At 38.4% G+C, this 27,814-nt stretch overlaps 1 protein-coding gene across 4 annotated transcripts in view; it reads left to right on the forward strand.

Annotated features, from left to right (window-relative positions):
* ERBB4 (erb-b2 receptor tyrosine kinase 4) overlaps positions 1 to 27,814 on the forward strand; it is a 1,231,440-nt gene that overhangs the window by 976,665 nt on the left and 226,961 nt on the right. For all 4 annotated transcript variants that reach the window (XM_070387158.1, XM_070387172.1, XM_070387165.1 and 1 more), the window contains exons 17-19: positions 5,753 to 5,885; positions 10,801 to 10,923; positions 14,630 to 14,728. In XM_070387158.1, the coding sequence (XP_070243259.1) occupies positions 5,753 to 5,885; positions 10,801 to 10,923; positions 14,630 to 14,728 (355 nt within the window). The remainder of the gene's footprint in view (positions 1 to 5,752; positions 5,886 to 10,800; positions 10,924 to 14,629; positions 14,729 to 27,814) is intronic.

Consider the following 27,814-nt stretch of genomic DNA (forward strand, 5'->3'; position numbering starts at 1 on the left):
AGATTTGAAAGGTAAACATAAAGTAATAATGCTAGAGACATTATTTTACACTTTCATTTAAACTTTGTTATTCAAAAATGGTTAAAATGATCTAATTAGCCTGTTGGACTTGTTTGTTTATAATTCTGTGTAAATTAAAAAAAAAAAATCAGTTTAACACCTTTAGTACCCATCATGGACAGAAAATAAAGCAGCCCTAAGCTTTAAAAAAAAAAAATGTTTATTTATTTGGCTGTACTGGGGCTGAGCTGTGGTATTTGGGGATCTTTAGTTTGGCATGCAAACTCTTCACTGCAGCATGTGGAATCCAGTTCCCTGACCTGGGATTACCCAGGCCCGCTGTATTGGGGGTGTGGGATCTTAGCCACTGGGACACCAGGGAAGCCCTATGGCCCTAAGTCTGATCCAAACAATTCTGAGGATCTGACTTCAAATTGTTTAATTTAGAGCTTCTAAAAGTGGAGTTCTTTGATATAAAGTCAATACCGTGAGTTGTAAACTACATCATCAGTGTGTTATATTAATAGAATATCTGATTGATTCCTTTATCTGTAATTGAAAATTATTCCATACTTAAGAAATAAAGAAAAATATGCCTATATTATAAATTTAAAATACTTTTATTTGGTGAAATTAACACAAAAAAAATCTTATAGATTTAGAATTCTTTTCACTAGTGGGAAAGAAACTGCCTGCCAAGGCAGGAGACTTAAGAGACACAGGTTTGATCCCTGGGTTGGGAAGATCCTCTGGAGTAAGAAATGACAACCACTCCAGTATTCATGCCTGGAGAATCCCATGGACAGAGGAGCCTAGCGGGCCACAGTCCACAGGGACACCACTGAAGTGACTTAGCACAGCACAGCACAGTGAGTATATTAAAGTACCAGTCTTACTAAGTTTATAATTTTAAAGAAAATACCACTGCACATATTTTGTAGAATAGTCTGCCCTTGACATTAAATGAAACAAAATGGGTGTAATCAAATAGTTTTAAAGCCATTTGAATTTTAATCGTAAATTATATTGACTTTATTTTGTTTCTGATTTGTTACCTGAAAGGAAACAGATCAGTGAAAGAAAGTATTTGGATGTTTATAAAATCAAGTTCCGTGATTCACTCACATTTTATATTCTCCAGTGAGGAATAACATAGTTCAAATATACTAATGACTAATAAGAATACATCTTATTATATGAATAGCATAGTCTGGGGAGACACTACTCTTCAATATACAATTTTTAAATAGATAATTGCATTCAAGATTATAGAGTAATTTATAGTGTTGTCTCTGAACTTCTAAAAGAAACTGTGAAATCCAAGTTATATGCTTTTAAATAAATTAGTCACGTTCATTTGTGACTCAGAATCCTTATTATATTAGTTTCTATGAGTAGATGGGAGATACTAGTTTCATTATACTATTTTAAAATCACAGAATAAGATAAAATATCATCTGATAGCATTCCTTTAGAAAAAGCTCGCACTTGTCACTTGACATGCCCTATCTTGTATACTTCAGGGTATCCCAAAGGTTTTTAATGGACAGGCAAAAGACAGAGAACAAGCAATACTCCTATTACAGATGAGGGATTACAGAGTATTCTAGGTCTCTTGGTTTTGACCCTTATGATTTCATTAATGTCACATCTTAGCCTCTTAGAGGTTACTCTGACCCATATGTAAGAGGAACACACTCTCCTTCAGGGAATATAGCTGAGTTGGCAGTAGTCAGCACTAGACCTAGGAGAGATACACAACAATTTAAAACTGCAACTTAAGTAACTATATCCCTTTTATCCAAGGGATTCTTATAAAGAGTGAAGCATTAACTTTCAGGGGGTAAAAAAAAAGGGCATTGATCCTACACCTACAAATGTCTCAGATCAGATCAGATCAGTCGCTCAGTCGCGTCCGACTCTTTGCAACCCCATAAATCGCAGCACGCCAGGCCTCCCTGTCCATCACCAACTCCTGGAGTTCACTGAGACTCACGTCCATCGAGTTGGTGATGCCATCCAGCCATCTCATCCTCTGTCGTCCCCTTCTCCTCTTGCCCCCAATACCTCCCAGCATCAGAGTCTTTTCCAATGAGTCAACTCTTCTCATGAGGTGGCCAAAGTACTAGAGTTTCAGCGAATCATCAAAATTGCGGGGGAGTACGAAATGTGAAGTGGTATAACTTTTCAAATTAGATGGATCTTATAAAACATAATGTTAATTGTAAGAAACATAGTGGCAATTAAATGTCTCAGACACATTAAGCTATAATGAATAGAACATACCTTCAGAAGTACTTAGATCATAAAAGTGGACAGGGAATAGCAAAATGAAATCTTAATTGAAAAAATGCAAAGTAAACATTCAAAAAGGAAAAAAGAAAGAAAATAAGGCTGTTATTGTAAAACTAAGCTTTTAGACAAAGATTTATTTTTCCTGTATTTTTCTTAAGTTTCATTAACCTATATTTCTAAGGGAAGACATAATGGAGAATATTAGAAAACTGTTCAATAGTAAAAACAACAAAAATAAGAGTGCTAGAGTCATATAATTCAGAAACAAAAACCATTTAATGTCTTATTGTACATTTTTCCAGATCTTTTTTTTTTTTTTTTTTTGCACACATATATGTTCTTGCCTGGAGAATCCCAGGGACAGGGGAGCCTGGTGGGCGGCCATCTATGGGGTCGCATAGAGTCGGACGAGACTGAAGCAACTTAGCAGCAGCAACATGTATATGTGTGTAAGAATTTTTTTTCTGATTTAGTGCCTACTGTGTTTTAACTCAGTCTTTTTGATCTCTGGTCTACATCTTTACACGCCAGTATAGTCTATTTCATCTACTATCAAATCCGTATTCTAATTTCTCAAGTTATCGAAAAAATTTCTGTATAGCTAACTTGTCAAAACTAGAGTCCAGGCCAGGGTTACATTTCACGTCAATTTTTTAATGAATATTTAATCTTCTTAATCAAAATCAGTACCTTTTATCATGATATTCACTTATTAAAAATACAAGCAAGTTTTCTTATAGAACATTGTTGCTTTTCAACTTAATTGCTTCCTTGTGGTTAATTTTTTTTTTCTTTTCCAAGAGTAACTTCTGCTGAACTAAGAAGAAGTAGGCCTCTTTAAACATCCAACAAGAATTTATGTATGAATTTTAGGTGCAGAAACTCTAGTTCTTTGCTTCTTTGGATTGTTTGTAACACTCCCATTCCTGCAAAGTGGTAAAAGAGGAAAACAACTCGAGGAATGCAAATCAACCAAGGAACTGCTGAAGGAAGATAACAAAAGTAAAAGCTAACTAGAAAGTCATAGAAATTACTGTCTGTTGAATTTTTAAATGTTTTATTTTCATTGCCAGGACTAAATAGAAATGATATGATAACTGATATTCATTTGAATTAGATGAAAAAAAATAGAGTCAGGAATCTTGTTCTGTTGGAAATGATCACTCTTAAAATGAAAGACAAAAAATAGAGAATTTTCTTTTAATTTATAGTGACAAATGCTTTCATAAATACATACCATTTATTCTTTTGCAAAATGGATAAGTAGAGGAAGATTAGAGTTTAGTTCAAACCTACAGCTAAGAAAATGCTGGGAACTATTCTCAATCATGCATAAATCCTTTACAATAAAACATTGGGCTAAGGAAACAAAAATGTAACTCTTTTTATAGTAGTGACTTTTCAGAGATGTATTAGGCACTTGAGCTGAAAAATATGCCTTGAGTTGAAGACTTAAAATGTTTTCTGAAATGCATATTTAACTGGAATACCAAAAATGTGATCTTACACATACCAAAAGGCATTATAATGATGAGTTTGTTTCCATACTGTAGTGTAATTTTCTCAGCACAGATTTTTATATCTTTAGAAAATTCCATTTAGGAAAATCTGGTTGAATTATAGCAACATTTCAATGTGCTGAAGGACTTTCAACTGCCAGGCAACAACCTTTAGGATGAACCGCTTTTTAAGGTTTCTTTGCAGTTTTATATGACAATAATATAACAGTTATAATGTTTAAAAGACATGACTTCATTTATAGAAGAAGTTAGACAGAATTTTTTTTTTTCCAACAGCTCTTTAAAATTTAAATATTTTACTTTGGATCATCCACTTTCATTATTTCTGATCTTTGAGCAAAACTTTATTTTACAGGAACAAGTAATGTTTTTGTTTTTCTAAGAGTGTAGCTGTATAAAGTAGGTTCTTCTACAAATAGTAATATAAAACATAAAACACTTTACCACAGAGAACATGAGCATTCAGGGAAGTCTTTTTTAGTTTTGATATCTATCATGACTTCATAGTCAATATGTGTTTTGCTCTGAACTGTTTCATATGGCATATGAAATTAATGTATTTCAAGACTGACCACAGGAAGCTCATAGATACTAATCTATTCTAGGACAAGAAGTTAAGACCATAAACATTACTTTTCAAGTAAGCAAAAAATTTAATATTAGAAAACAAAAAGTGATCAGTTTCAAAAGCATGTCTTAGTAAGCAATATGTTAGAGAAACATTTTAAGAATAGAAATCTCTGGTCAATATCTTCCTATTTTAATGCTATTTATGTATTTTTATTCAATACTTAATATTTGGGAGAATGGCATTGAAACATGTATATCATGTAAGAAACGAGTTGCCAGTCCAGGTTTGATGCACGATACTGGATGCTTGGGGCTAGTGCACTGGGACGACCCAGAGGGATGGTATGGGGAGGGAGGAGGGAGGAGGGTTCAGGATGGGGAACACATGTATACCTGTGGCGGATTCATTTTGGTATTTGGCAAAACTAATACAATTATGTAAAGTTTAAAAATAAAATAAAAAAAAAAGACATTAATGGAGAGTTGAAACAATAAAAAAAAAAATACTTAATATATAGACTTCTTTCATGGGTATATGATGCTTAGTCATGCTTTTGATAATAATGCTTACTCCAGTCATCATAACTCTGTAAACCTGTCTGACCCAATTCTTCATCTTTCTCTTGCCCCTTTTCCCAACAGAATTGCCCTTGACAGAGTTTGAAATAGCACTTTGTCAATGCATCTCTCTGTTGGTATCTTTGTATGCCAGAGGCATGGGGTTCATATGTCCTCAAACCACTCGTTCTTGGTTTAAAACAGTGGTTCTCAATTGGCAGTGATTTTGACACACATTTGGCAATGTCTTGAGACAACGTCATGACTGGGGAGAGAGGGTGAGTGTTGCTGGCATCTGGTGGATGGAGGATGAGATTGCTGCTAAACATCCTAAAATGTGTAAGACAGTCCCCAGAATGGACAAGTATCCAGCCCTGCATGTCAATAGTGCCACTGTTGAGAAAGCCTGCTTTAGAGAAAATGTTGAAAATAATAGCATATATCACAATCATACTATTTAAATGCATTTTTCTTCTTTATAGATAAAAGTAAAATTAAAACAATTTAAAGTGATCCTGTATCAAAAATTTGGCGTATATTCTTCATTTTGTTATCAAATTTTACATGTTTCATCAAATGGCATGTTGTGGCTGCTCATCTCCAATGATTAGTTGTCTGTGCATGGTTTACTATTAAAAAACAAAGCAAAAAAAAAGTGCAGTTTTTACCATGAGAAAAGGTAATGCGTTTTTGTTTGTGTTTCTTCTAACTGATTAGACTTGTGATATGTGGGTAAACAACCATCCTTTCCTCTTTTTCTGTCTTTTCTCTCTTACTTTTATTATTCTCTTTTCCATTCTGGTTGGCAGGACTCCTCTAATTGCAGCTGGAGTCATTGGTGGGCTCTTCATCCTGGTCATTGTGGGCCTAACATTTGCAGTTTATGCTCGAAGGAAGAGCATCAAAAAGAAAAGGGCCTTAAGAAGATTCCTGGAAACAGAGGTGAGATGTTCATTTCCTCTGTTCATGTGTTTAAGGACTTTCATTAGAGTTAGAAGGTTTTTATGATACTCAGTTGTTAATCCAAGTGAAAATTCTATTTGGTTTTCTGCTGAGGATTTACATTTTTATAGTATGCTTTGGTAGCTTAGAGTATAAAGAATCTGCCTGCAATGCAGGAGACCCGGGTTCAGTTCTCAGGTCTGGAAGATCCCCTGGAGAAGGGAATGGCAACCCATTCCAGTATTCTTGCCTGGAGAATTCCATGGACAGATGATGGGGTCACAAGGAGTCGGACACAACTGAGCAACTAATATTTTCTACTTTCTATTATACACAGTTGATGAAAAATCAGAGTGTATAATAAATGTAGTCAAGGCAGGCTCATGACTTAAAGAGGGCAAATAGCAAGAGTCAAGGAAATTATCATATTGGGAAAAGACAGATCTGTTTCTTTGGGGGCCAGGGGTCCATTAATAAACTCTAGGATATCAAAGTAGGAGATCTAGAAAATATCTGAGTAAGAAGATATCTTCGTAACAGAATGAGAAAAATGTTAGCAAGAGATAGGATTATTTTGGCTAAAATAAAGCCAGATCGGCAAACAATTTATGCTTTAATTAAGGGTCATTCAGTGGGTAGCCACCAATCTCATAACAGTGAAAAGACGAGCTTCAGGATAAAGCTTAGACCTTCCCACACTATGCATTTAATATTGTGCATGTTAGTTATTGTGAATATGTAAATTACCCATAAATATTATAATTTCTTTTACATTGCCACACTGAGTTTTCTGGCATGCAAGATGATCATTTTCAGCATACAGGCTATCAGAGGGAAAGCAATTGCAGAAGAATGTGTGTTACCATAGCTTTCTCAACTTAAATACTACCTCTGTCTCCTGATACACATATCCATGCCTGTCTGAACAATTGAGAGCAAATCTGTACTGAGACAGCCTTCTCTGAGATTGCTTTCTGTCAATGTAACAGTCTGACTTCCTCTTAACACTGACAGGAATGGGAATATTTGTTCATTCATAAGTTTCTCACACTGATAATGAATTAAATTTTAGCTCTTTCCCCCTAGAAGTTGAATCTAGATAGAAGAAATATGTGACAGTTTCAGAAAGCTACTATAGAGCTACATGTAAGGAAATACTTTCTAATGATGGAAGTTATCTGAGATTAGAATGGGCTGTCTTGTCAATAGACTCATTCAAGCATTAAGTAGTCAGTTATAGACACAGAGTGAACATAGTAACAATTTCTACTTAAGCTGGATGATGCAGTAGACCCAACTGACCACTTTCAGCTTTGTACATGTGAACATGAATAAGTTTGGCAGGCAGAATTCTCTCATATGGCCGGTTTGGAACAGTCACTGAGAGAATCTTGAAAAGTGAAGTAAATAAACTAGAGTTGAAGAAGAATGGAAGGTTTGGTATAGCAGTGGATATTTAGATTCTTGAATAAATAGAAGACAAATTCTGTCTCTTAACCTTGTGTAGGAAAGGCTCATTGCTATGAAAGAGTTGTTTGTCTTGTTTTATTAATACGGTGCTTTCTAAGAATGCCCATCAAATTGGCATTTCATTACTAAATAAATGCACACTAATTGGTTTTGTAAGTATATTCTATTTTTTTTTAAATAGAAAGTTATCACTTAGGGCAAAATTAGATTATTGTTGAATTCCCATATTTCTCTCAGTAAAAGTAAATAACTATGATTTTCTACCATCTAAACAGAAGAGGAATTCTTAAGAGGATCAACTTAAATTCTCAATTACTGAAGCAAGAAATCTTGCCTCAGAGGTGAAAGTCGTTAAAATCTGATGTGCCGTTGGAAGGTTTTTAAAACTGATACACTTTCCCCAAATCATTTTCCCCCACAGTGTCTATTTTTCTGTTGCATACATAAAAGTAAGAAATCTTTTGTTTAACATACATTTATTGAAATGCGGATAAGCTTAATGGTTTTGTAGATGTTGTAATTTAAAAATATATTAATGAAAGACAATCCTATCTCTTGAAGTGACAGATTTTTTGCCTATATTATGGCAGATAACGTTCCAAAATTTTTCATCTATGCTATATACTGTTTTATCCTTTAACAATCTTCTAAGGTAATTATTGCTACACCAACTTTACAGATGTGAAATGAAGGGCCAGGAAGGGTAAGTTGCATTCTAAGCTTATGAGTGGCAGCAATGGTGTAAAAACCCACAGATTTAAACTTTATCATACTGCATCACAAAATAAAACTATGCTTCTTTTAATGATATAATGCTCAAATTCCTGGGGAAAAATGTGTTTGTAAAAAAAAAAAATTGAATGATACTTAAGAAAATTGCAGAGGACTAAACGTATCAGGTAGAATTATGACGTTTTCAAAATATGAAAGTACTGCATAGTATAGGTCTATATATGCTATGTGATAAGTCGCTTCAGTTGTGTCAGACTCCTTGCGACCCTATGGATTGTAGCCTGCCAGACTTCTCTGTCCATGGGACTCTAGGCAGGAACACTGGAATGGGTTGCCATGCCCTCCTCCAGGAGCTCTTCCCAACCCAAGGAATCAAACCCACATCTCTTATGTCTTCTGTAATGGCAGACAGGTTCTTTACCACTAGGGCAACCTGGGAGGCCCATGTCTATATATGGAGTTCACACACACACACACACACACATATATATGTTAAGTGTATCTAACCCAAAGTGCAAAAAAAAATCCAGTTCCCAAATTTACATATGATTTCTGTATGACTTTTACATGTGATTTAAGAAATAATTTATAAAAGTTTCTTATTACACACAAAGTATATATATCAAAATCTACCAAACAAATTCTGCACAGCAGGATTCAAATAAAGAGGATCCTCTGCAGGAGATTTTGTGTTCAGGTTTAATAAAGACTTGTGTGGTTCTTTCTGAGATTTATGTGACTTGCATGCAGTTATATGCATTATTACAATTTAAATTTGAAAATGAAATAGCAGTGCATTGTCAAACTATTAAAAAAAAAGCCTAATTTTATTGATATTTTTTTATCATTTTTCCCAAATTCTTGCTAACTATTCCTAACTGTTACTTATATTCATGATCCTGTTCAGCTAATTAAGTAGACTGTGATGTTCACAGGAACATTATAATAATAACCAAGTTGGAGGACCACACTGCAGTTAGCCTTGTAAACAGACATTTTGAAATAGTGTGGTGGTTTTCAAGACAATGTGAGTAGGAGTAGCCCTTAAGTATTTCCTCACGCTGAGAAAGAACAAGCTATTTGTAAAGTTTAGTTCCTTTATTAACTTTAAAAAAAAGAAGAAGCTCTTATTTGTCTCACTTGCTTTTTCCCTCAAGCATAGATAAATTTCTAAAATTTTAACATTCAGTATAGACTATTTAGTATCTGGAGTCTCTCTTTTGTCTACATTTTTGTTACTGTTGTTGTTCTTCACATAAGAAATTGGCACACATTTACATACATTTCTCCTGCTTACCCGTTCTCTCTGGGAATGGCATCTAAACCATGACATCTAAAATCATCAGCCTAATCTTACCCCTTTGGGCCATAACCAGCCCCCTTCCGGATCTGGCATCGCCCACCGTAATCTCAGCTTTCAGACCTGTCCCTCTCTGTGCGTTAGTCTCTTCCGTGCCGTCTTCCTTCTTGAGGCTGTGTCTAACCTGTCCCTAGTGACAGTGTCCTCCCCCATGTCCATCCATGTTTATTATCTCAAGACTAGTTTTAAAGTCTACCTCCTTTGAGGAAGCCAAAAAAGCAAACCTCATTCTCCCTTTGTTATTTTATTCCTCTTCATTCCATAGCATTCATTTATGATCTAGAATCAATTCATAGAGTTTTACAATTTTTTACCTGGAAGGTATTCTAGGGCCTTGTTGCTTAAAATGTGTTCAAGGAGCAACATCATAAAGAGGCATCTTCTAGAGTTCTATAAAAATGAAGATTTCAGCCCCAAATCCATACCTACTGAACCAAAATCTGCATTTTAACAAAACCCTCCAGTAATTTACACGTACATGAAAAATTTAGAAACACTGTGTTTGTTTATTGACATTGTGCTAGCTTGTTTTTTCTTTTTTTATGTATCTGCCCTGACTTCCTTGGTAAAGATAGTATATGCTTAAAAAAAAAAAAAAAAAAAAGGTAGCTTTTTTTAATTAAAAATTTTTTTATTTTTGTATTAAATTTCCTGAAATGAAAAAAACAAAACAAAACTTTGATAGAGTACAGTTGAATAAGTAAAATCTCTGAACCTTAGCTGAAGTTGTCCAGAAGAAGGAACATGAAGTAGAATTAAAAGCCCCTTATTAGTCTCTGCTGCTGCTGCTGCTGCTAAGTCGCTTCAGTTGTGTCCGACTGTGTGCGACCCCATAGACGGCAGCCCACCAGGCTCCCCGTCCCTGGGATTCTCCAGGCAAGAACACTGGAGTGGGTTGCCATTTCCTTCTCCAATGCAGGAAAGTGAAAAGTGAAAGTGAAGTCGCTCAGTCGTGTCCGACTCTTCGAGACCCCATGGACTGCAGCCCACCAGGCTCCTCCGTCCATGGGATTTTCCAGGCAAGAATACTGGAGTGGGGTGCCATCGCCTTCTCCATATTAGTCTCTAGATCTCTATAAAAAATGGGGAAAAAAACATCCCTTAGACTAGTAGACCTCAAGGTACATACTTGTTACTTGTGTTCACCCAGGTGAAGATCATCAAAAGAGAAAGAGTAGGGTTAGAGGAATGCTGAGCGATACATTTTATATACATATGGTTTGTTGATATAAAATAGGTTTGTGTGTGTTTTTTATGTGTGAGAAAGCAAACCAGACAGAAAGAGAGAGGAACACTGATTATTGGATTTAAAGTTGTATAACCTGTATTTTTTGTTTTTCTTTTGCTTTGTAGCTGGTAGAACCCTTAACTCCCAGTGGCACAGCACCCAATCAAGCTCAACTTCGTATTTTGAAAGAAACTGAGCTCAAAAGAGTGAAAGTACTTGGCTCAGGTGCTTTTGGAACTGTTTATAAAGTAAGTAAAAAATAACGCATACCATCAGTTAGTTTCAGTTTTGTTTCATACTTGTTTTAAATAATAGCCAGAGTTATTGTTCTAGCCAACCTAATTTCCTTTTTAATATTCTGTGAGAAGAATCTTTATAGTATTGAGAAGTTGCTACACAAATGAATTCATTAATTTTTATTGACCAAGCTGGGTTTGAGACAGTCATGAAAAAGCAGGAAATACTGATGCAAAGCCCTCTCAGTCTCTTCTGAGCTCCTTTTGATATCATCTGCCTTTGGCAAATTTGTCCTTATTTCGGAATACCCAGATCCAACCCATTTACCTTTGCCCCTACACAGGGAGATATCCTAGACAGACTTAGGCAATGTGCTCTTCTTTCTTTGCTCTTCTCTTCTATTCTTTGATCCTGTCAACTACAAATTGGCACTTGCCATGGACACTTGATATTTACCTCTACAAACATTAAATCATGTGCTGCTGATTTTCAGCATCCCCTGAAAGGAGTTTAGGGTGGAGAACAGAAATGAGGCATTCTGTGCTCAGGGAAAAATTGGCAGAACAGGTCTTCAGGTAGGTATTTTCAGGAGCCGATTTTATGAACCCAATTCTTACATCTCCTCATACGTAGAAAAGTACTAAAATGCTTCAGAGTGATGACTTACTCATGACTAGCAAAAGGCTTCATGAGACTAGCAGATATCTTCTGGAAACGTGCTCAATTGCATGTACTCTCTCCACCAAAATCACATAAATACTGACCTTCCCCTTCTTTGGAGCAGTTTGTTAGAGCTATTTGAGGTGCTGTATCCTGGGCTTCAGTCCTCATTTTGCCCCAAATAAAATTTAGTTGCACTTCTCACGTGCATTTTTTTAAATCAACAATCCAAAGACCTATCCATCAGGACCCTACTAGCCCATCTCTTCAGAACACACAGAAATACACTGATGTGTTAGTAAAACTAGTTTCTAAAGCACTTTTTTGCCTACCTTATAACATTTATAATTTAACAGATAATTTCCAGTTTTAATGTCTTCACCATTACATGCAAACTAAAAAAGTGACTTTGTAAAGTTCAGGTTAGATAGAAGGAGACGGTAACATCATGGGTTTTAAATAAGAGAGATATTTCTGGAAAGGGAGAGTTCAAATGAAGGCATTTGTATGTTTACTTATTTAACTTAATTACAAAACCAATTCAAAGGCCAAGCTCAAGGTTAATTGTGGTGAAATTTATTTTTAATTGTAAATAACAAAAATAAGAGACTCTGTTGGGATAATACTAAATCCTTTTTGTAATGTCCATTACTTCAATTACCAAAATTTGCTTTGACAAATTTCTTAAAGCGATATGCAAGCTTACATTTTAAAGAATATATCAGCTAAAATAGGTCAGATCTTAAGAATTTTGTATCTTAAAATGTTGTTTTTTTATATTAAAAGCAGAATTATTTACTGGAAGTTATTAATGATTGGAATATAAACCTTAATTTTCTCTCCTGAGTTTACCAAAAATAATCTCATCTCTTTAAAATAAAATTTTATTTCTATGGTCAAATGCAAATGTTTCTAAATCTCCTGTTCTGTGTATTTTGTTCAGTTAAATTTAAAATTATTAGCTGACTTGGTACTTTCTGGTCTTCAAAATCTTTGTATGTTCAGAGACACAAACTATCTTATCTGTTTCTCTTAATTATATCACGTTAGAAAAATATGGACTTCCATTTTAAAAGTAACTCAATGTTGAAATGTACCTGGCATATAATCACCCTTATGTTTTTAAAGATGATATGGTCTGGAAATTGAATTTTATTGTAAATCATGAATACTGTATAACTCAAGACCAAATGTTGTCTAGTAACCTCAGCAGGGAAAAATATTAATTATTTTGACATTTAATAATAAAGCCTTATTAATAATGTTTTATTAGCAACACTTATTTTCCCATTGTCCAAGAGTGGTGTACACTTATTGAAATTACTTCTATTAAAAGCTTTTTGAAAGTTCCATAAGTATGTTTAAATTTTATTCCTATAGTGTGTATGGTTGACCTTAAGTATTAATTAAAATTATTAGTTCTTACGAGGACATGCTATCTTAAACTATAAAGAATTATTCTTGACCACAGAAATGCAAATTTGCCTAGCCAATTACCAGTTAATTTTTCCATCTGCTTGGAGTAATGCTGTGCTTAAACATAAACTATTTGAACCAATATCATAGGTATCAACATAGTTGAATTTTGATCCCATGGGGCCTAGGAAATAATGACTATATGGCTATACTTATTTTGAAAGCAGTGAAAATTAATTTATAGTGAATTTATTTTCTTATTTTGAAAGTATACTTTAGATATATTTTCATATTGATTATGTATCTTTATAAGGTAACCGCTTCTCAGGTTACTTTATTGAGTAATGGTAAGCCTGTTCTCCACTTTAGTACCATCAACAAGAAATCAAGCCTTGGGCTTTTCCCCTCTATTTCTACATTAATAATTTTTTTTTTAATTGTACCATAGGAAGCTTGGCCTATTATTTTGCATTTGACAGATGGATTTCCCTATTCACTATTAAATTCACTTCTAAAGGTTTAAGTCTTTTTTTTCTTTATTATTTTGACTTTTTAATAATTCCTATGTTTCTATCCTCTCTTATGTTATTACCACTTTGGGTAACATATATACATTTTAGCATAGAAGTACTACGTGAAAAAGTTTCAAAAATCTTTATAATTACAAGCAAATGATATTAAGAAAATCAAGAAGTGGAACTGTTCGCTTCCTTTCATTTTAATGTTAAAACTGTCCTTAGAAGATGTTTTTAATGTCAAGGCTAATAAATTAAAATTTGAGATATTTTTTTACATGTAGACTCATATCTGTTTCTGTATGCCTTTGGAAGGATACACTTAAAAAATGTTCTTGTATATTTCATGCATTCCTATGTTATCAGGATCATTGTCCTCAGTTGAATGGTGGAATTATTTACCCAGAAATGCTGTTATTTAAGATAACATTATACTTTAATCAAACTCTACCTATTTTATACTTTCCCACAATACATAGATGTTGTTCATATTGTATTTCTATAGGAAAAGAAAACTCGCAATGACTAATATAAATATTTTATATTACTTTAGAAATAATAAAAATCCTTGGTACATACATAGTATTAAAGAATATAGACAAATTAATATGTGTTCAATACTCCTTAGTACTTGCCTTTTAAAACTAATTCTTAAAAAGTCACCTTAGAACATTAGTTCTTAAATCAATCTGAATTTTGATGCATGAGAATGTGCTTTTTTATCTTATTGTATTTTTAGTTGCAGAATAATTAGATAATATTAAAGCTGAGAAGAATCACTAACATTACATAGCCCGGTCTTCTAAATTGCAAATAAGACAATTGAAGTTCAAAAATCAGAACAGCCTTCTCAAAGTCATAAGAAATTGATGATATCATCCAAGTCAAATATTGTTTTATATATATTTCAATGATTTTTCCTTTCTTTTTTTTTTAACTGTTTAAAGCTTTTTTTGTGTATACAAATGAATTTTATAATAGTGTAAACACCTTGAAAGCAGAATACATATTTGATTCATTTTCTGGTAATGAAAGCACATAACTGGTTAAATCAAATTTTGTGTCTGATCTAAATGTTGTATCTGTGTTAATATAGATTTAATGTGAAATTTTTTTCCCCACAAAGGGTATTTGGGTCCCTGAAGGAGAAACAGTGAAGATTCCTGTGGCTATTAAGATTCTTAATGAAACAACTGGTCCCAAAGCCAATGTGGAATTTATGGATGTAAGTACAGACACCAGGCGATCACATTTTTATCCATTATTGACTACTTTTAAAATTAAAAAAAAAAAGACTCTAACTTCAAACTGTCTTCTCTTGTAATGGCATAATGTTATAACTAAAGACTTGAACAAGGATCAAAAAACTTTTGCTTAAAAGACCAGAGAATAAATATTACAGCTTATTCCTGCAATGTGATCTTTGTGGCAACTACTCAGCTCTCTCCTTTTGGTAAATTATCAGCCATAGACAATTAAAAAAAATAGTGCAGGAATGAGTATGACTGTGTTCCAGTAAAACTTTATTTACACGAGCAAGCTGAAGGCCAGGTTTGGCCTGCAGACCAAATCCTGCTCTCAAGGGCTGTGTGTTTAAGCACTGTGCCAAACTGCATTTGAGAGTAGTGATGATGATTTGAAAAATTAACCAGACTGTTTTGTTTTATTGTTGTTATCATCTGTTTAGTTGAAAACATCAATCAAGATTAATTTCGATAGTTGCCATTAAATTTAAATTAGGAACTTAGTAACTCAGATAATTGCTCATTGAAACTTAGTTTTTTCAATTCAAACTCTGAAGACAAGACCTCATAGGTAAAATGCTCCAACTATAGAATAGCTCACTGGTAGCTCAGCTGGTAAAGAATCTGTCTGCAATGTGGGAGATCCTGGTTCCATTCCTGGGTCAGAAAGATCTGCTGGAGAAGAGATAGTCTACCCACTCTAGTACTCTTGGGCTTCCCTGGTGGCTCAGACAGTAAAGAATCCGCCTGTAATGAAAGAGGCTTAGGTTCGATTCCTCAGTTGGGAAGATCCCCTGGAGAAGGAAACAGCTACCCACTCCAGTATTCTTTCCATGAGAATCCCCATGGACAGAGGAGCCTGGCAGGCCCAGTCTGACTTTCACTTTTTTCATAGAATAGTAAGAGAGTTCTGAAAAGTAAGTGTACTTTATAAGGTCAATCAGAACTTTGATTTCCCCTAGCAAAAATTCTAGATTGAACTGTTCAGCAAATTTCAGAAGATACGACAGATGAGACTTGATATGTAGCATGCTGTTATTTTTTTACATTCAACACAAGGTATCTTGCCAGGGGTACTATCAAAGACCCATATGATCCTTTCTCTAACTTTAGCATAATGTCTTCAGTAATAAGAATGATTTTGATTTTCAAATGACCTTTATATGAAAGTATATGCACTCTGATTTTTAAAAAGATGAATTGCTGTGCATTTCTACCCTTCTCTCTTGTAAGCTCTTTTGTTAAGTTTTATAGGAGCTCATTTCGTGGTGCTGGATAATTTGGGTATAATGCTATGACCATCTTATATAGGTCTACTTTTAATAACTTATTGGTTTTCGTATAATAGGGCTGATAATTTTAGTGAAACCAACCAGTTGCTCTGATTGATTGATGCTGATGCCAAAAGCTCTATTTATTATTGTTGATTGCCAAAAGCTCAAAGTGTTATTGTACCTTAGTCCTTAAGTTGTGTCCGACTCTTTTATGACTCCATGGACTAAAGCCCACCAGGCTTCTCTATCCATGGTGTTTCCCAGGTAAGATTACTGGAATGGGCTGCTATTGCTTTCTCCAGGAGATAGTCCAGACTCAGGGATTGAACCTGAGTCTCATGTATTGGCAGGTGGGTTCTTTTCCACTAGGACCACCTGAGAAAGCCCCTGCTTGCCTGTACCAGTGCAAAATCGAATCTCCAAGACAGAGCTTGGGTGAAGTAGAAAAGAATAGCTTATTGCTTTGCAAGGCAGAGGGGAACAAAGCAGGTTTTCACTCTTGAAATTGGTTGTCCCAACCCTGGATGGTTTAGTGAGGAGTTTTATAGCAGTGGTTTAAGGGTGGAGTTGCTGATAAAATTAGGGTGTATGCTGGGGCTGCATTCCTTTAATAGGGCCTCAGTTGCTCTCTTGAAAGTTTTGAGTTCCTTTTATCTGGAATGAAGAATGCTACTCTTCCATTGGTTGGAGGTTTTAGTTCTTTTTTGAACTATGGTGTTGGAGAAAACTGTTGAGAGTCCCTTGAACTGCAAAGAGATGCAACCAGTCCATTCTAAAGGAAATCAGTCCTGAATATTCATTGGAAGGACTGATGCTGAAGCTGAAGCTCCAGTACTTTGGTCACCTGATGCGAAAAACTGACTCATTGGAAAAGTCCCTGATGTTGGGAAAGATTGAATGCAGGAGGAGAAGGGGATGACAGAGGATGAGATAGTTGGATGGCATCACCGACTCCATGGACGTGAGTTTGAACAAGCTCTAGGAGTTGGTGATGGACAGGGAAGCATTGTGTGCTGCAGTCCGTGGGGTTGCAAAGAATCAGACGGACTGAGTGACTGAACTTAGTTCTGTAAAGAGCTCAAAGATATTGTTATGTATATCTCTTGAGAGGAAACAGGGCCCTGCCCCAAGGCTACACTATTTTTTCTAGGCTGTTCCTCCCTTGTCTCTGCATCCCCTCCCTTCTCTGATTAGCAACTGTTTGAACCTCTCTTTTAGAACTCAGGCAAGGTTGTGGAGGCTGAGCAAAAAGGCTCCCAGGCCCAGGAGCCCCACAGGGTCCTGCTTAGTTTCAGCGCTGTGTCTTACCGATTGCTAAATATTTTAAAAATGATCTTTGTTGCATATCTACCAACACCTATCTAACATCTGTTGAATCCAGTAACTAAATGTTCTTCCTTCTGCACTCTAAAAATTCTGACACTCTCTGCAGTTGATTCATATATTAATATGTAAAACTGAAGACTTTTTCAGCAATGTCACAGTATAAATTTGTGAAAGGAACTTTCAAAGTAAAAATGACAATGTGTAGACACAGTGTAGGTTAATATGTAAAACTGGTATAGAAAGATCTTACTCAGTCTAGACTGCAGCCAAAGCTGAAATTCACAAGAATGCTAATAATCTCTGCTGGAGAATTGGATAGCCATTTTTGTCATATTTCCATGGAAACAGACTGGCAAAAAGGGGTTAAGAGGCTACAGAATAATCACCTAGGAAAGAAGCTCTGAAAACCTCATCATGATTTTGAATGATTATTTGAAAGCTCCTAACCCCATTCATTTTTTCTTTTCCCTCATCTGAAGTCTATTCCCATGGAAACAGAAGTAGGGATGGCAGCTTGAAGTCATAGATTTCTGCTGAAATTTAGATGAGGCTCTGATTGAGCCATGAAAGGAATCATTTTTCTAGATAGTTGATGGATCTGGTGACCAACAGACTCTAAATAGTCTGATCTTATTAAAAGTGAAAAAAAAAAAAAAAAAATGAGGGAAAATATTTTGACTGCACTTTTCCTACCTGCTGAATAGTTGCTAGAAGATTAACAGATTGATGGACTGCTATTGGCAGAGTTTCAATAGATAGCAAGCATTTTCTCAACTTCTTTCATATCACTAGGAGAGCTTCACAATGATTAAAACACAGCTGAACTGGCAAAATTAACGGTGAATTAAGCATTTTAAGTAGACTGGTATAACTTTAATTCAAACACATAGCTACTCTTCGTACCTAAGTTTTTAGCTCATCTGTCATGTGTGTAGAACATTGTAAGTGCTTAAATAACATATCAATAAAAAGGTCTTTGTTAGCAAAACTGTTTGTAATTTGGACCTAAGAATTGAGCTGAAATTGCAAATATTCCCACACTTTTTAAGTTAAAAGTCATTTTTGGCATATGTCTTAGTTTAAGTTGTTCCAGAAGCAGAAGCTGACCGTGAGACAAGGATTTGAGTGAGTGTAGTTTATTTTGGAGGTGAGGGACTCATCAGTAAGGAGAAATGGAAATGAGAAAGGGGAATCAGTAAAACCAACTGCCATCATGAGTGACTGGAGTTTCTTTCCATTGGAGAGATTCTGGCAGCTCATGTAGGACATATGCCTCAGAGTTACTCTCCTTAAAGTTCAAGGGAGGTGATGGAAGGACTCCAGCTGTCAGTCTTTGATTGAGGGATACTGGAAGAGAAACACATTTATTCATTTATTCTCCTGCATGCCCTACCTGCTGAATGTGGCAAAACAAGCTTCAGTAGCAACAGAAAGCCACTGGGCAAAGGAAGGCAGGAGAAAGTCAGTACAGCCCTATGGGAGAACATTCCAAGGATAACTTTCAAACAAGAGTAAATGCGTCCATGCTACATATCTCTTTTGAAAACTGGTTCTGTAGATATGTATTGGTATATGTATGTGAGTGTGTGCATGTGTGCCTACGCTTTATATCATTTTATAGGAGGAAAATAAAGTTTCTTTTGTAAAGAAACTGCGTACGTTTATGAATATGAAGTGTCGGGGGAGTTTGTAATTTCCTCAGTTCTGTCTCACCACAGCAAAAATTTGAAGCGAAGGATGAATCAGTGTTACATCTCAGTTTTATTAGGAAAAACAAAGGATAGTACACCCTTGAGGAGTAGGACAGGTGGACCCAAAAGTCAAGAGAAGAGAAGAGAGGCCTCAAATCGTCTAGTCTTCCCCTTTTATACATTTGTCTCCTCATCCCTGAGCCTGCCCTATGTAAATTGGGCTAGCCAAGAGGGCTGTTTGTTTTACCTGAGGTCCTTGGACCTTCCTTTGTTCTATTTTCACAGGCTTTTCCCTTCTTTGTCTTTTAGCCTCTGACCTTCTGGACTCCTTTTTCCTATTATAACTACCTAACCTGCTCCCCTTAAGAGATAGGAGGCCCAGTTCTTTGGGAATAGGGGCATCAAGGTTTCTCTGGCTACTTTCTGCTGAACTGGGTTGGTGAGGGGCATGGGGCCTCCCCCTCTTGCTAGTCTCAAGCCTCAGAGTCCTTATAGCGGTGTCTGTCTAAGGGTGAGTGATATTTTCCCTGGTTGGCTATAGTTTTATATACATCCTTGTTGAACTGGTGCTGCATATTGTAGCTTGTTGACCTGGGCAGAGACAAAATGGGTTAGACAGTTGATAATACATGGAGCACTCATAAGCAGCATCAATATGATGCTGATAACATCCTTGTGATAACAAGGATTAGTAGGCGCATTAGCCAACTCCAAATTTCCCCTCACCACGAGAAAGATCCCCCAAAGAGAATGCAGCTACCCCATGAACTCCCCAGCTTGTTCTTTGAGATCCTGTAGGGACTGAATGTTTTTCTTGAGGACATGAGACTTTCTTTAACTTCAGTTCAGTTCAGTTCAGTTGCTCAGTCGTGTTCAACTCTTTGCGACCCCATGAATTGTAGCACGCCAGGCCTCCCTGTCCATCACCAACTCCCAGAGTTCACTCAAACTCATGTTGGAGGTATTTACCCAGAAACAACACGTCTCATTCAAGATGGCTCAAGTTCCTCCTTTTTCAGGGATCAGGAGATCTATCTTCTGTCTATTTTGGAGTACAACCCCTGCCAAGCTGTGTTGACTCTTTAGAGCTGAGAAATCTTATCCCCAGAAACTTAATTTTGGGGGTATTCATTAGAATGGCACTCATTTGTAGTTCTGAATAGGTATCTGAGATCTCCTAGGGGCTCACAGCTGTATTGAGTGTCCTCTTCTGTTTTCTTCCATGGCTTGACTCAGGAATAGTGAATACAGAAGTCATGTCCTGGTATCTTGACTGCTGTGGGAGTAAAAAGTATTACAGGGTAGGGGCCCTTCCATGTGGGCTGGAGTTGAGCCTTGGGGACCCATCTTTCCAGATGTTAATTAGGACTTGGGCCCCTGGAGCATATAGTGGTGACTCTTTAGAATCTTTTTGATCCTGGTTGACACCCCACAAGCATACATCCTGTTGGAATTGCCCAATGGCCATGGTATAAGACCAGAGAGTCTGAGCCTCTGGGTCTAGGAAGAGGTTGTTGACATAAACAAGAGGTCTCCCTATAGCATCTCATAAGGACTAAGACCAACCTGTTCCTTAGGGGCAATGTGGGTGCAGAGGAGAGCTATTGCTAAAGCCTCCTTCCATCCCAGGGAGGTCTCCCGGGTTATCTTTTTTATTGCTTATTTTAAGAATTGGTTGACTCTTTCTACTTTTCCTGAAGACTGAGGCCTCCAGGCATGATGGAGATAATAAGTAATGCCCAATGCTTTAATGACCCCTTGGGTGACCTTAGAAGTAAATAATGTCCCATTGTCACTTTGTAATGATCTGGGTAGACCAAATCTTGGAATGATTTCATGGAGCAGTTTTTTTTTACTACCTCCTCAGCCTTCTCACTCCATGTGGGAAAGCTTCAATCCATCCTGTGAATGTATCTATCATGACTAATAGGTATTTATACCCTTGAGAAACTGGCATCTGGGTGAAGTCTATCTGCCAGTTTCTCCTGGGTAGGTCCCATGTCGTTGGATGGGCTGGGCCAGCTGGGGTCCTCAAGCTCTTTGCGGGGTGTTTAATTGGCAAGTGGGACAAGAGGAGACCACTTGCCTCATAGTCATTTGGAGGCTTGTTCCTCTGAAGGACTTTTCTAGTAATCTTTGGAGGGCCTTTTCCCCAGATGAGTGGTGGCATGTAAGGAATTAACCAACTTCCATTGGAGGTTCCCAATGGGAGAAAAAGGAGTCCCTCCTTTTGGAACCACCCCATATGATCTTGAAAGCCATCACTCTTAGTTTTAAGGGTCTCACCTTCAAGATGTGAAGGAGTTTCTGGCAAACTAGTCTGTGGAACTAAGGTTCCTGTTAGGTATTTATTCTGTAATGCTGCTCTCTTAGCTGCCTGATCAGCTACTTGGTTCCCTCATGCCACTTCGGTGCTCCCTTTTTGGTGTCCTTTATAGTGGGATACTGAAACCTCAGCGGGCAGATGAACTGCCTCCAAGAGCCTAAGGATTTGATCACCATATTTGAATGGTGACCCTCGGGTGGTCAAGTGGCCTCTTTTTTTTCCAAATAGCAGCGTGTGCATGTAGCACCAGAAAGGCATATTTGTAGTCAGTGTAAACGGCCACTCTTTTTCCTTTTCCCAGCTCTAAAGCTCGAGTCAGGGCTATGAGCTCAGCTAATTGGACTGAGGTATCTGGTGGCAAAGGTTTAGCCTCTATGGTCTCAAAATTGTAGACTACTGCATATCCAGCTCTTCTTTTTACATCCAATACAAAGCTTATTCCATCAGTGTACTAGATTTCCTCAGGATTGGTCAGAGGATCTTCTGACAATCTCTCTCAGGATTTTGTCCAGTTGTCCAAGGTTATAGGCAAGAGTGACAGGGGAGAGAGCCCTCAGGGGTAGTCAGGAGAGCAGCTGATTTAAGAATCTCACAAGGGGATATAGTCAGGCCTGGATTTTCCATCAGCACTGCTTGATATCTGAGGATTTTTTGATCAGACACCCATAAATGGCCTCTCCCATTTAGGAGTTGTTCTACTTGGTGGCTGGTAAAAATAGTTTGTCCCCAAAAGAGAGTTTTAAAGCATCTTCTATCAGGATTACAACAGTTGCAAGATTTCAAAGGCAGGAAGGCCAGCCTTGGGTGGTTGGGTCAAGTTCTTGGATAAGTAAGCTACAGGCTGGGCTCAGGTCCCAACCTTGGAGTTAACAATCCCAAAGCTATTCCTTGTTTTCATGGACATAAAGTTGGGATGCTTTTTCTGGGTCTGGCATCCTCCAGGCAGGTGCTTAAGTTAAGGCTTGTTTTAGTGTAGTCTCTGCCTTCTTTTGAGGAGTTCCCCACATCAGTGGAATTGAATCATCCCATCCCTTCAAGCTTTCATATAAGGGCTGGGCAATTAGACCATAGTTGGATATCCAGATTCTAATATGCCCAATTAGCCCCAGGAAAGCTCACAAAACTGGAGAATTCCTTGTACTCAATCAGAGGACAACCTCCTGGACCCATATATAATCTGAACTCCCAGATAAGTGACTTTTGTCTCGACCATCTATGCCTTAGCACAGGAGACTTTATATCCCCTCTCTGCCAAAATGTTTAGAACCTGAATTGCATATTGTTGGGCATTTTTCTCATCTGGAGAGCAGATTTGTAGGTCATCTACATATTGTAATATTTTCCTATTAGGTCCCAGGTCCAGATCTAGGAGATCCTGGCTAAGAGCCTGCTTAAACAGGTTGGGGGTATCTCTGAACCCCTGAGGTAATACTGTCCAAATCATCTGTTGGTGTTTTTCTCCTGAAGCCTCCTATTCAAAGGCAAAAATTTGTTGGGATTCTTTAGCCAACGATATGCAAAAGAATCCATCTTTGAGATCCAAAACTGTAAACCACTTGGCAGAGTGTGGGATTTCTCCCAAAATTACATAGAGATTGGATATTGTGGGATGGAGAAGGGCTATAGCTTCATTTATGATCTGAAGGTCTTGAACCATTCACCAGGTCCCATGCTTTTTCTTTATAGGGAGGATTGGGGTGTTACACGGTGAATTTGTGGGGACCGTTAGCCCACAGGCATGGAATTTATTTATTAGAGGCTGTAATCTTTCCTGAGCTTCTCTTCTGAGGGGATATCATTTCCAGTTTGGAAACCGAGTGGGATCTCAGAGGACAATGATGACCTGTTCAGCAGGGTGGGCTCATCCAGGAGTCCCCTGGGCCCACACCTGGGGGTTAATTTTGTCCTCCCATAGCTTTTGGTCCCTCCCTATTGGACAGAGTGTAATGGGTTCCTAAGTAGTAACAGAAGCTGTAGAGCTCTAGGGGCTGAAAAAGCTTCCCATCACAAGGGTGGTCCCCAGTTTAGTGAGTATATCTTTTCCCAATAAGGGAGTAGGACACTCAGGGACTACCATAAACTGGTGGGAAAATAATTGTCCATCCCAGCAACTAAGTGCTTGGGTGAATCTTTTAGTAATTGTTTTTCCTTTAGCACCCAAAATGGTACAGGTTTGGAAGGAGAAGACTCCGGAGGAGGAGGTCAGGACAAAGTAGGTAGCCCCTGTGTCAACCAAGAAATTCTCGAATCTACCAAATTGCACCCTTGGCTCCAGTCCTGTGATGGCTATCTGTGGCAGGCAGGCTGGCTGGAGTGGGCCGCTTCAGTCCTGTTGAACCATCCTGAGGGAATGCTTGGCGCTTGACCTCGAAGCTCGTGGGTCCTGAGGGCAGAGTGCCACCCAGTGTCCCAATTGATGGCATTTGTAGCAAACCATTTTAGAAGACTTCTCAGGGTTTGGACACTCTTTGGCCCAATGTCCTGCCACAGTTTAGGCATTTGCCCTGTACCTTTTCCTTCAAATACTCAGGGTTTGCATAAGGCTTCCCTGGAGGGGCTTCCCTGGTGGCTCAGACGGTAAAACGTCTGCCTGCAATGCAGGAGACCCAGGTTCAATTCCTGGGTTGGGAAGATCCCCTGGAGAAGGAAATGGCAATCCACTCCAGCACTCTTGCCTGGAAAATCCCATGGACGGAGGAGCCTGATAGGCTACAGTCTATGGGGTCGCAAAGAGTCAGACACGACTGAGCGACTTCACTTCACTTCCCTGGAGGGCATGGCTTATCTCTTTCCTTCTCTCCCTTTCCTGGGCCTTGGCCTCCCTCCCCTGTTCTCTGTTAAAGAAGGTATTGGTGGCTGTCTGGACCATCTCATTTAAAGAGGCAGCAGGGTCCTGCTTCTGGAGCTGTAACTTTATCCTGATGTCTGATGCACATTGGGACAGGAATTTGTCCTTTAAAATCACCTGTCCCTCAAAAGAGTCTAAGTCCAGATTGGTAAACTTTTGGAGGGCCTCTTTTAGACTTTCCAGAAAGCAACAGGATTCTCATTGGACTCCTGAATTATTGCTGAGATCGGGCATAGTCCCATGACTAATAGGCTTCCTTCTATTTCCATGGGTAGACTTCCTTAGGGGTGAGTCTTTCTGAAGCTTATCCTACTCAGTACTGTTGCAACCTGAGAGCCAGCTGTCCCTGGGTCAGGATGCAGATCCCCAGGCAAGTTGAGGCATGAGAGCCTCCTGGAGATTGAATCCCCAAGCAGGTCAAGGCATGTTGGCCTCTCAAGAATTGGGTCCCTGGGCAGGTTGAGGTATGTTGACCTCCTGGGACCCCTGGACTGGCAGACCCCTGAGCAAGCTGAAGCATGACATCCTTCCAAGGACCAGATCCCTGGGCAGGTAGAGGCAGGTCGGCTTTCTGGGACCCCTGGACTGGAGTTGGGTGTCCCCAAGGTCTCCAGCATGACCAGTGCTGGGTAGAATTAAGGGATTGTAATCTTAACTTATTGCTGATTTGTCCACCATGGATGGGAATAGATATCGTGATGTAAAGCTATCCAAGCCTGTGCCCTGAGACTGGGAACCTGGTGAATCAGCCCTAAGCCTTATCTTGTTACTGCTCTGAGGGAATGTAAGTCATTGATTTCCTCTCCTAGTCCTCCATAAGAGCAGTTTAGGGTGTATCCAGTGGTAAACATTTCATTGTCATAGATCTAACTTAGGTAATAGCAGAAATAATGACAAAGCAGTGGGTTATCTGGTCCTGTAAGGGGCATTAAGAGTATTTTAATAAAAAGTGGGCTGGAGCAATGTTGCCTACAAGGGGGCAAGATCCTGATTGTAGGAGTTAGTAAGTGGCTTAAGAACAAATTAAGAGACAAATTAAGATGTTCCATTAAAGTGGAGTGGAGATTTGATCCAGGAGTATGTTTGTAACTTTAGAAGGGTGGCAGGGATTTGGGCCAAATGGCCTGCAGGGCTAACTCCCAAAGTGGCAAACATTATCCCTGGATGCCCAACTGCCCTTGAAGGGATGCCAGGAGATGGACTTCTAGCAGGCATTGTGTGCCTGTCACCTGGCTTACTGGGTTCACTGAAAGATGCTGTTGTTGCACATGTTGTCGGAAACATGGAAGATGAAGGCCTGGATATCTAGAGAGATTGGATATTATGCAGTATTTTCCCTTAGGACAGCTAATTTCTAGTTGTCCCTCCAGAAGATTGTAGAAGCAACATTGTGGGCCTGGACAGGGCTCAGGAAAAGAGCGTGAAACTGGAGGGAAGGGGGCAGGGCTTAAAAGAATGACATAACCCAAGTGCATAACAGAAACCAATTAAAATCAAATGGGTCCAAGATGACAAGTCAAATTCAATTAAACCCATTGATCCTCAATCTGCAAACTAAGCGACACACCAGAGGTGCCAGGACAGTTTCAAGGCACTGTCAAAATGAGGACAAACTGTCAAAATAATTGGGGAATGTCCAACATTCCACAATTGGAACGATCCTCCCACTCGTTAGCATATGAAATCACCCAGTTGGGGTTGGGGTGGGGAACTAGCCACAGCACATCCATGGCCACTGCACTGTCCTCTGTGATGGCCCACACCCTGTGGAGTACGCTTCTCTCTGAATCTGAACAAATGCACCTCTTACCTATCGCTGTGTCTCTCACTGATTTTTTGGAATGAGACGTGCTTTATTAGGTCCTGAAGCCAGGCAGCATGGGTTTTGGCTGGGCTCAAGTCCCAGGAGAGAAGAGCTGAAGGATGGATGGGAGGTAAAAGCAGTGGGAAAAATGTGCTGAGAAATCCCCTTCATAATCTGCCAGAAAATCTACTAACTGCCTGACCTGTGCTCACAGTTTTCATTGGTCTGATCCTTGGCATAAAGAAGATTAAGGACAGATGAACCCCACTCCTGCTTGGGCAACAGCTACTGGGGCCCAGCAGATAGTGGAGCTTTTGGGACACACTGAGGCGTAGCCCCTGCCAGAGTCCCTCAGCTGCACCCACTGCCGCTTGCCTGTTCACGCTGGGGGTGGGGGGGGTGGGGAGGATTCCAGGAAATAAGAAACAAGAGATTGTAAAGGAATTAAGATTTTCTTAGCCATATATCCTTCCAGCTATAGGGTTGGAGACTTCCTACCCCAACTGGAAGTCTTCTGGAATCTGAGACTGAGCCACGTGAGCTTTCTGCTGAGTTTGTTTTTTTTTTTTTTTGCTCTCCCCATTTCCAGCACCCTGGGCTTCTTGTCACTTCCCCTGTGCTGGGTCTTCTTTGCATTCCATTTCCACCGCCAGAGCTTTCACCGAGTTGGGCTTCTGCTGTGTTTGGCCTCCCAGACTCCTTTTTCCTATTCTACCTACCTAACATTAAGCATTAGACCTTTTTGCTGGGCTTCTCTGGTGGCTCAGTGGTCTAAAGAATCTGCCTGCCAATGTGGACGACACAGCTTAGATCCCTGGGTGGGGAAGATCACTTGGAGAAGGGAATAGAAACCCACTCTAGTATTCTTGCTTGGAAAATTCCATGGACAGAGGACCCTGGTGGCAGGCTACAGTCCATGGGGCTGCAGAGAGTCAGACACAACTTAGTAACTAAACAACCGCAACAAGACTTTTGTGATGTCCTCCTTCCCTGCTACTTTACACTTAGGGTAGAATATTCTAGATTCAATAATTACTGCTACTAGGTTTATCAGATATAGCTGTGCCTTACTTGTTATGATAAATGACACACATGCGGCAACTTAACACTCAAAATTCATTGCAACTACTACTTCTGTTGATATCCAAGGGCAAAGGAAAGGCCTTTTATATTTCCTTAGAATTTTTACCATAGGCAAAAATAAGTAAGGAGCAATTTGTATTCTATTAAATAATACACTAAAAGCAAGAGGAGGATTTGGTCATAAGGTTGTTAGTCAGCTCACCTGAGTATGTCTAATGGATTCGTAATGATGGTAATAACACACTTCTAGTGAATGGCCAGTACATTCTTCATTCCCATAAAAGAAGATCATATTGAACATTAAGAAAATGACTCTAAAGGTCCACCTTCTTAAGAAGAATGCCTCCATTAATACACTCTCCTAGTTCTTGTTTTAAACAGCACCAGTTCATTGGGGATAGCACAGATATTTTTTGTTTTGTTTGTCTCTCTTTTAAAAAAAAATGCATTAAATGATGCATAACGTATACTTTTCAAATGATTCTAATGAGCAGGATCCCTGGAATTGAAGACCATGGTCTGGTCAAGTCAGACAGTCTCTTGGTTTATCTGAGCTTCCACCACTCTGTCTTCTTTTTGTTTGTCTCCCCTGACATTTAAGCCCACTATCATTTGATATTATTTTATTTGTCTAGGACGTGTGTATGTTTTTAAATGTTTTGCTTAATTCATTTATTTTCTTAGAAAAAACTAATCTTTGGATAAAATAAATGCT

This window comes from Bos mutus, chromosome 2 (assembly GCF_027580195.1).
Source record: "Bos mutus isolate GX-2022 chromosome 2, NWIPB_WYAK_1.1, whole genome shotgun sequence".
Lineage (NCBI taxonomy): Eukaryota > Metazoa > Chordata > Mammalia > Artiodactyla > Bovidae > Bos > Bos mutus.